This window comes from Terrapene carolina, unplaced genomic scaffold (assembly GCF_002925995.2).
Source record: "Terrapene carolina triunguis isolate 2854851 unplaced genomic scaffold, T_m_triunguis-2.0 Scaffold130, whole genome shotgun sequence".
NCBI classification, from domain to species: Eukaryota; Metazoa; Chordata; order Testudines; family Emydidae; genus Terrapene; species Terrapene triunguis.
Window position 1 is genome coordinate 33,107,414 of NW_020664481.1, and position 8,703 is coordinate 33,116,116.

The following is an 8,703-nucleotide window of genomic DNA, read 5'->3' on the forward strand; positions in this document are numbered from 1 at the left end:
ACCCTCTGCTTTCTCTTTGCCGCCTTGGTGTCTAGTTAATAAAAACAAAACAAATCATTTTATTTACTCAAAGTGTAATCAGTTGCCTGAAACATAACAGAACTTCTGCTTTCAATGTGTTATTGAGGTCCCAGACTTATCTTTTCATTTAAATCAGGCCCTTGGGAACCTGATCCAAAAGGACTTTTGCACCCAACACGCACACAAGAGTTATTCCTGCCCTGTGGGGAGTTACTTCCTGGGCCTGAAAAATTCACTTCACAGCCACACATGGGATTAAATTTCTTTCCTGGAGTTTAGGTTGTGGGCCACAGGGGGAGTACGGAGGGGTGGGGGGTCATCTCTACAGGCTCTCTACCTACACAGCATCACAACATTTTTTTGTAGCTGTTTTCAATGGCCTGGGTCATTTTTTATTTAAGTTTATGTAGAAGCCAGGGGGAAAAAATGTGTATGTGAATCCAGTCATAAATTATTGAAGAAACAAATCTGGGCTTAGAGACTAATTGAAGAAAATATTTTTCAAACAGTATTTTAATCCAAAGTAAATACGGATTTAGGCCTCAATTCAGCACTTGTGTGCATGCTTAGCTTTAGGCAGGTGAGCAGTCCTATTCTTCTCTGAGGAAGCAGTTCAGCATGTGCTCTCATCGCATTGAATTCAATTCCTTGGGCGTCCATTAACTCTGACCCCTGAGTTGGCTGAGTGAGCTGCAAATAGGCAATGTGAAGCATTCCTTCCCTCCTGACTGAGCTTTATTGTGCCACTGACCTAGCCCCACTGACGTGAGTAGTTAAGGACTGAGCCAGGTACCCAAGCCCCACCATAGCAAATGTTGCACTGGCCTTTCGGACAGTATCTAGCTGGAACCCTCTTTTCTATGTGACTGGTGTGATTCTAAGCAACAATGAGGATACATAGGAGAAAAACATGTTTCCCATTATTAGCTGCCCATTTCTCTCTCTCTCTCTTTTAAAGGCTCAGTGGCTTATCACCATTCCTAGGAGAAACGGACGCAGAGACAATGAATTACATAGTGAACTGCAGCTGGGATTTTGATGCAGAAGCATTTGAACACCTCTCAGAAGAGGCAAAAGACTTTATTTCCAAACTCCTTGTGAAGGAGAAGAGGTATCTTCTTCTATGTTTGCCACGGCAGTCCTACCATTTAGAATAAGTCCTTCCTAGCTAAATGTATGTATGGCAGCCAATCACTGAAAGTTAGTACCATGACTTTTCTTTTGCCATGTTCATGTCTACCAGGCAGTTCTGTAGTGACACAAACCTCATTTTTTAAAAGAAAAATGTCAGTGTGTTTCAATCAAGGTAAAGGCTCTCCCAGTAACTGTGCCTGTTGCAAGAGAGGTTAAGCAGAGGAAATGTGGAATCATTTGTTTTGTTTTAAGAAGAACCTTTCACATACGTCCAGGAGCTAGTTCTGTCCTCACTTTGGCTTCTTTATAAGCATTGATACAAACTGCAAAAATGTCTCTCAAAATACAAAAGGTGATTTGTAGCAGCTGCAGTTATGAAAGTGACATAATTCCCAATCTAAGTGCCTTCCATACACTGGATTGGTACAAAGAACCATCTGGGGCCTAGTTCTGCTCTAGGAGTCATACGCTCAGCTCCCATTGAAGTCAAAGGGAGCTGTATACATTGTATTGCAGGACAGAATGTGGCCCAGCTTGTCAAATACTGATGCCGAATGAAGTTACAGGGGCCTCGTCTTGCTTTGATGAACATGTGTCCAGTGACTCCTTCTACCAGTAATGGAAATGTTTCACATTGTTCTAGGAGAAAATTGTCAACAGGAACACTTACAACACTGGCTTTTTCCAGACTGTCAGCCAGTGGTGCTGGAACCCTTTTAATAGTGGGGGTGCTGAAAGCCAGCACCCTTACCACTGTCCGTATCCTCCCCAGCTGGGGCCAGGAGCAGTGCCATGTCTCCGGGAGAGGGGGACCCAGACAGGGGACAGCAAAGGCTGGGGGGGGCCCGCAGCCGGGACCTCTCATGTGGGGCCAGTAACAGAGCCCCAGCCACAGGGCCAGCTGCCAGGACCCTGGGAGCAGAGCCCCACGAGTGGGGGGCCAGGTGCAGGGCCCTGGGCACGGGTCCAGTGGCCAGGGAGCGGGGCCAGTGCCCCAAAAGCAGAGCCCCGGGCGCGGGGCCCCGGGCATAGGGCCAGCGGCTGGGAAGAGGGGCTGGCAGCTGGGCTCCGGGCCAGTGGCCAGGGAGCAGGGCGCGAGACCAGTGGCTGGGACCTGAGACCTGGATGCAGGGCCAGGGAGCAGAGTCCTGGGGCATGGGGCCCCGGGCCAGGAGCAGGGCCCTGGCACGGAGACCCAGGTATGGAGTCAGCGGCCGGGTAGCAGGGCCGGCGGCGGGGACCCAAGCCCTAGGCTAGGGAGAGGAGGCCTGGGCCTGGGGTCAGCGGTCCCGTGTAAAACGTGGGGGTGCTGCAGCACCCCCCACACCTATAGTTCCCATGCCCATGCTGTCAGCTAACCTATGCAAATGAGATTTAATAATAAACTTCTTAATACTAACTTGTCAATGAAAGTTAAGATGGGCATTAAACTGGAAGGGTAATTGTCATCTAGTGGACTTGAGCAGAGGGCTAGGAGTCAGAAGACAAGCCGTCTGCTCCTGACGGCCACTGACTTGCTGTGGGATCTTAACTTCAGAGACTCCCATCTGTAAAAAGAAATTAGTAATGCTTTAAGGTTGTGCAAAGTACTTAGAGATCTGGGGATGAAAAATGCTATTTAAGGGCAGATGATTATTAATTATTGTTATAAGCAAGCAGCATTGTTGGATCTGCCAGCTGCTCACTAGGCATAATGACAGGCTGTGGCTCACTCTCTTGGAGAAAGGGGAGTGACCAGTCCACAGCAAACCCTTCCCTCCTGAGACAGCTGGGGATGACCTGTGCAACAGCTTGTCCTAGCTCCTAGCACGTTCCTGTTCACCAGGAGGGATTCTGGCTGGCTGCTCACATTATGCACAAGGCTGCTAACCATCAGTTCTGTTGACACCTTTTTCCTTGAGTGGCAGGAGCCAAAGGCAGGACTTAGCCCTATCTTTTCACATTGAAGTTCAAAGGCAAGTTCAAATTAAAAAAAAATAATTGCACAAAGGAGCCCCAAAAAGAAAAGATCCAGGATTTTCTTGTACTCCATGTGTTTTCGAAGGCTCATGGAAATGATCTCCTATTGAGCACCTTGTTGATTGTCTACATACTGTAGTTATTTTTATTACAATTAAATTGTTTCAGTTATAAATCAGCCTTTTGGCTGTCACATCTCCAAAGTACTGAACCCAAAGACAAGCTGTGTGCGGCTAGTTGAATCTGAAACAGAACCTGTAAGTTTCCAGCCAGCTGCAGGAGGAATACTTGAAAGCCATACCTTTTGTTTACACATGGATGCTCTCATTAGTGTTAATTGACTTTTGTGGGCATCTGTGATCCTCCTTAAATATACAGAAGGGAATGCTCTTGCATTGTCAGGGGAGATGGACTACATAACACCACAAGTTAATATCTCTGTGTTCTTTGATGCTCTTGGCACAGTCCTACATAAATGCCATGTGTTCTACCATTCCCATTCCAAAATCACATCCAAATAATAGAGCAACAAGGCTACACAATACTCAGGCATAAATCCAAGTGCAGAAGAACCTAAAAAACCTCTAAGCACCACGTAGATCCACCTGGAGGGTAGGAGTGAGAATTGGTCTTCATGCAGGCTCTCTGCGCTGAGATACCTGGCAGCTATAAAGGGCCTTTTACTTTACTTTTATTTTCATTTAGAAAAAATAGCCTTTCACACGTGGTATCAGCGAAGAGCTGCTGAACCATTCCACTGCAAGCAGACAAGGAGATTCTGTGTAAATCGCAATAGTGGTAGCAACATTTACAGCACAGCCCTTCACAAATTTTATTTTCTAGTTGCAGGATGAGCGCAGCACAGTGTCTGAAACACGAGTGGCTAAATGATCTGCCTGGCAAAGCCAAGAAATCCAAGCTTTGCCTGAAGTCCCAGTTGCTGCTACGGAGTTACATGGCTCATAGAAAATGGAAGGTAAATAGACGAAGTCTGTCATTATTTCCAAAGAAGAGTGATTGTACTAGTTCAATGCAGGCAGGGCCCGTATTCCTTCTTTGTCATAGTCCTCTTCTAAACATGGAGATCTTCCTTGCAATATGAATTTGGTAATTATATTTGCAGTTATAGATTTGAGTGTTCACTTGCTCTTTTAAGTCACGGCATCTCTGAGTTTAGATACTTTGTTTCTAAATTTTTACTCTTATTTCTTATTGGTGTTTCAAAAAAATTAGTTGTAAAATTCCAGGGATTCAAAGGCTTCAGACACTGTTTATTTTATGTTAAATGTGTAACCTTCCAAGCAAAAGCAGTTACTTTTCAGTTGATATAGTTGCATTAGCCTGTCTTCAATGTATAGGAAATATTGGAATGATACAACAGAAGGCTATTTTGTGTAGTATTCATCGCAAAGGTCTAGGTCCAAGCAAAATCTGAATTCAAATCCATTCTGAGTCCCTCGTTCACTGTACAACCTTGGGAAAATTACTTGACCTTCTTGTGTCACGATCCAGCCAGATGGAAAATTACATACTTTCAGGACCACTGATAATCTCTTGCTAATTCTTGAACCATTCTCAGTAAATATGTAGGAATTTCCATAAAAGGTGATCAATAATCATACTCTGCAAAGGAGGGACACAACAACCCTGGAAGATTTAACCTATAGGAAGAGGATGAACTCCAACTCAGTTTTTACACACTGGTGAGAGTAGCAAAACCTTGCTAATGAGTTAGACCCTGAAGACTAAACTTCGTTTACTTGCCCAAACTCCAGAATTACTGCTACTTGTTGCATTTTAAAAATGTCTTCATCCCAAGCTATTTTATTACACATTTGCTAACAGATGCATACAGCCTTTTGTTCATTGTATAAACACTCTTTTACAGCCACAAAGAGTATTCTCTAGTACAAAGCATTTCATGATTCCCAATGGAGAGGATTCAAGTGTCACTCTTCTAGCATTGTTAACATTACACTAATCATAGATAGCTCCTTTTCCTTTGATCATGCTGACACCTTGGGTCCCTAAAGTGTTATAATTAATGTCTGTTGCCTGTGAGTTGGTAACACGCTGGCTATTATCCAGAGACAGGAGATTAACCTATTTAATCCATTATGGCTGTTCCTATGACAGTTTATTTACAAGACTCTCCTGTGAGGAAGGGGACTGTGTTATTTTAAATGTAACCCTGATTTAATTAGGAGCTACAGAAGAATGGAGGTGTACTTAGAGCTAGCTGGCTTTCCCAAGACTGACAGGTGCAACAGAAGATGTGAAAACTGATGCTGATTAGTTCCTCCAATTTCACTAAGCCTACAAATGTACCTCAAAAACTTCATGAACCTTCCACTCCTACCACTTTTCAGTTGACATAGTTACATTACCCTTTCTTCAATGTGTAATCAATATGGGAGTGACACAACAGAAGGCTGTTCTGTGTAGTATTCAGTGCAGAGGTCTGGGAGCTAGAAACAATCTGCACTTACTATTCAGAGTCCCTTATTGAAAAACATCAGTGTTAATTGCAAAGTATGCTTTGGCTCAGTTATGCTCACATTTAGGTTTTTCTGTTTCGTTCACAGAAACATTTCTACGTGGTAGCTGCTGCCAATCGGCTGAGAAGGTTTCCGAGCATGTCTGTCAACCTTGCATAAGCTGCTGTGGAAGAGCTATAGGCATTAGAGCTAGAGATGAAGCAGAGAGAAAAGGACTGGATGTTTCTCTCTCTTCCCCCACCACTTCTGCCATCCTCATGTTATGTATCATGTGTGTGTTTAGATACCAGAACTGTCTCAGAGCACAACAACATAGAATGAATTTTACTAATCTTTATAAAACAGGGGTTTCCATAGTTCTGTTTTACAAGCTCTCAGCTACTGGACATAGTGATACATAAATATTCCTGATATAACTCCACTTATAGCTATGATGATATGCTCATAATTAGCAGCTAAATTCCTTGAGTGAGACCCATTTCGTTTGGAAGTCTTTGATTATTTATATAAATCCAAAGGGTGGAGTATAGCAGCAAGCACCTGGTCAGCAGCAGTGGGATACCTTAAGACTTTCTATCTTAATGAGATGCTGTACTATCACTTTTAGGGCATTGCCACAGTGGTGATAGATTTGGAGGGATAATAGTGCTATAGTTTCCCCAAAGATAACTTTTACTTAAAGCAAAATACCCAGGGACAAAACTGAGGTTGAGAAATGCAGTTTTTCTACATTTCTTCTAAAAAGGTTTTTATTTTTTCTTCCCCTTCACCCCCCCCCCCATTTTTTTTTTTTTTTTTGCACAGAAGCATCACAATAATGCATGGCAATTAGTCAGAGTAGAAAGAAAAAGTGTCTTCCACATTATCCTCTAAAACAAAACCTACTGCTTTCAGAGACATTTAAAACCTGGCACAAGTTAAGACAGATTGTCCCCTACTGCTCTATATTTATAATGGGTCAAACTGATTAAATAGCTCTTTAGGTTGGCATGAATCTAGGTTCAACTGCCACAAATAAAAAACAATTGGGATGACAATCTGGTGGATGCAATACTGTGCAGTTAGGTGTCACCTCCTCCCCAGGAACAGAGGTTCTTTTATTCTCCCCTCTGGGTGTGAGTTTCAGGGGGTACATTTTAAACATATCAATGCTTTTCTGTAGCTGTGAGTTTTCTAAGCTGATATTTGAGTTCAACACTTCTACCAAATGCCATGAAGTGTAACAGAAAAGCTACTGCTTTGTAACAGATGAACTGGTTTTTGTTTCTGTTCAGCTGCTGGGGATGGTGGGGTGGGGGAGGAGAATCAGTGAATTGCCAGCCTTTGACTCTGTTTCAGTCACATGGGAACTGTTGCCCTTTTTCTGATTGTTTAAAAACAAAAGTAAATTAGTATTGTGAAGAAAAAGGTTAATTTCAAGAACCAAAGATTTTTTTCCTGAGGCTTATAAAGCTGGAGGCACCCCATATAACATAAGCCCAGTATCAATTGCGTTTCCTTAATGTTTATCAGGCACTTTTGTAGAGGTGGCTGGCATGCTGTTTCCTTTGTGGCTAACCTAGAGGCTGCACCACTCTATGTGAGCTGATTAAAATAATTTATCACTAACAGTAGCAGCTTAAGACTGCACATTAAGCCTAATCAAATCACTATTTTACTCCCATTAACTCATAGCCCTTCAATTGCCTAAGGTGGTTGTTGCTACCAGCCCTCATCAAGACCTTAAAAATTGCTTACACTGGTTTAATGTTAAGCTTGTCTAGCTTTTCAGTTCTAGAACGTCTCCCTTCACTTCCAGATGGACTGGACTTGTACAGCACTTTTGGCATTATGTCAGAGGGCAACAAAAGTTACATGAAAAAATCTTGACAAGGGATCACCTTCCATGAAGGCCCAAGCTTGTTCACATTTCCCCTCCCCAGTGACATTGCATGGTAAATAGTTATTGTTAGTATGCCTAGTTACGAAATTAACACTAATAAATCTCAGTAAAAATGTAACTGGCCTATTTCTCTCGAGTCTGAAATACAGTAATCAGTCTAATGTAAAGGTAGCATTGGTGAGCCCTTTATAACTGACTTTCTCCCAGAGTGTGGACCCTCCTTCGATATTATGAAATCTGATTTAGAAAAAAATTCTGGAATCTCATTTTACAGCTATTCTTAGTGAGTTGAGACTGCTCCGTGTTTGCCCTGCTCTTCAGCATTTGTCTGGCCTCTTCCTGAATCAACTTATTAAAATTTTAACTTGAACCAACCCCAAAACAAATGTAAGTTGACCGGGAGGAATGCTTCCACGTTCACTCTTAAATTTTGTAAAACGGGGTGGAGTAGAGTGGGTGAAGAGAAGAGAGAGATAAGCAAACTTCTCTCTTAAGAAGCTGGTCAGATGCCATGCTATCTCTTCTTCATTACCTTGTCTTTGTAAATGGATAATGGATGGATGCCCTTACTTATTCATGCTTAAGGCTGCGAGTCTGTCACAGAAGTCACGGCATCCGTGACCTCCCATGACCTCCGTGACTACTGCAGTGGCTGGTGCTGGCCCTGGGCCAGCAGCAGCAGTTTGGGTGTGTGGGAGGGAGCTCAGGGCTAGGGGCAGAGGGGTGGGGGGATGCTTACCTCGGGGTATGGGAGGGTCCCCGGCGCCCACTGGCGTGGCCCTGCAGTTCCTAGGCAGAGGGGCCAAGGGGCTTTGCGAGCTGTCCATGCTCACAGGCCCCACCTCCGCTGCGCCCATTGGCCGGGAACTGCGCAGCCAGTGCTTGTGGTGGAAGCAACGCGCGGAGCCCCCTGGCCCCTCCACTGCCTAGGAGCTGCAGGACACGCAGAGCAGGGTAGGGAGCCCCTGCCAGCCTCGCCAACTCCCCCCCATCCCAGCACCATCGGGGTCCCGAGCCACCTCCCTCAGCACCCACGGCACCCCCAGACCACCGCCCCACACAAGCACCTGCAGCCCCCAACCCAAGTTTTAATTAGGGGTATATAGTAAAAGTCATGGACAGGTCACAGGCAGTGAATTTTTGTTTACTGCCCGTGACCTGTCTGACTTTTACTAAAAATACCCGTGACTAAAACGTAGCCTTATTCAT

At 44.2% G+C, this 8,703-nt stretch overlaps 1 protein-coding gene across 1 annotated transcript in view; it reads left to right on the forward strand.

The window, feature by feature from the left end:
- MYLK3 (myosin light chain kinase 3) overlaps positions 1–6,257 on the forward strand; it is a 31,478-nt gene extending 25,221 nt beyond the window's left edge. Inside the window, exons 11-13 of the mRNA XM_026652902.2 lie at positions 980–1,132; positions 3,958–4,090; positions 5,700–6,257. Coding sequence (XP_026508687.1) covers positions 980–1,132; positions 3,958–4,090; positions 5,700–5,771 — 358 coding nt within the window. The 3' untranslated portion in view covers positions 5,772–6,257. The remainder of the gene's footprint in view (positions 1–979; positions 1,133–3,957; positions 4,091–5,699) is intronic.
- The last annotated feature ends 2,446 nt before the right edge of the window (positions 6,258–8,703 follow it).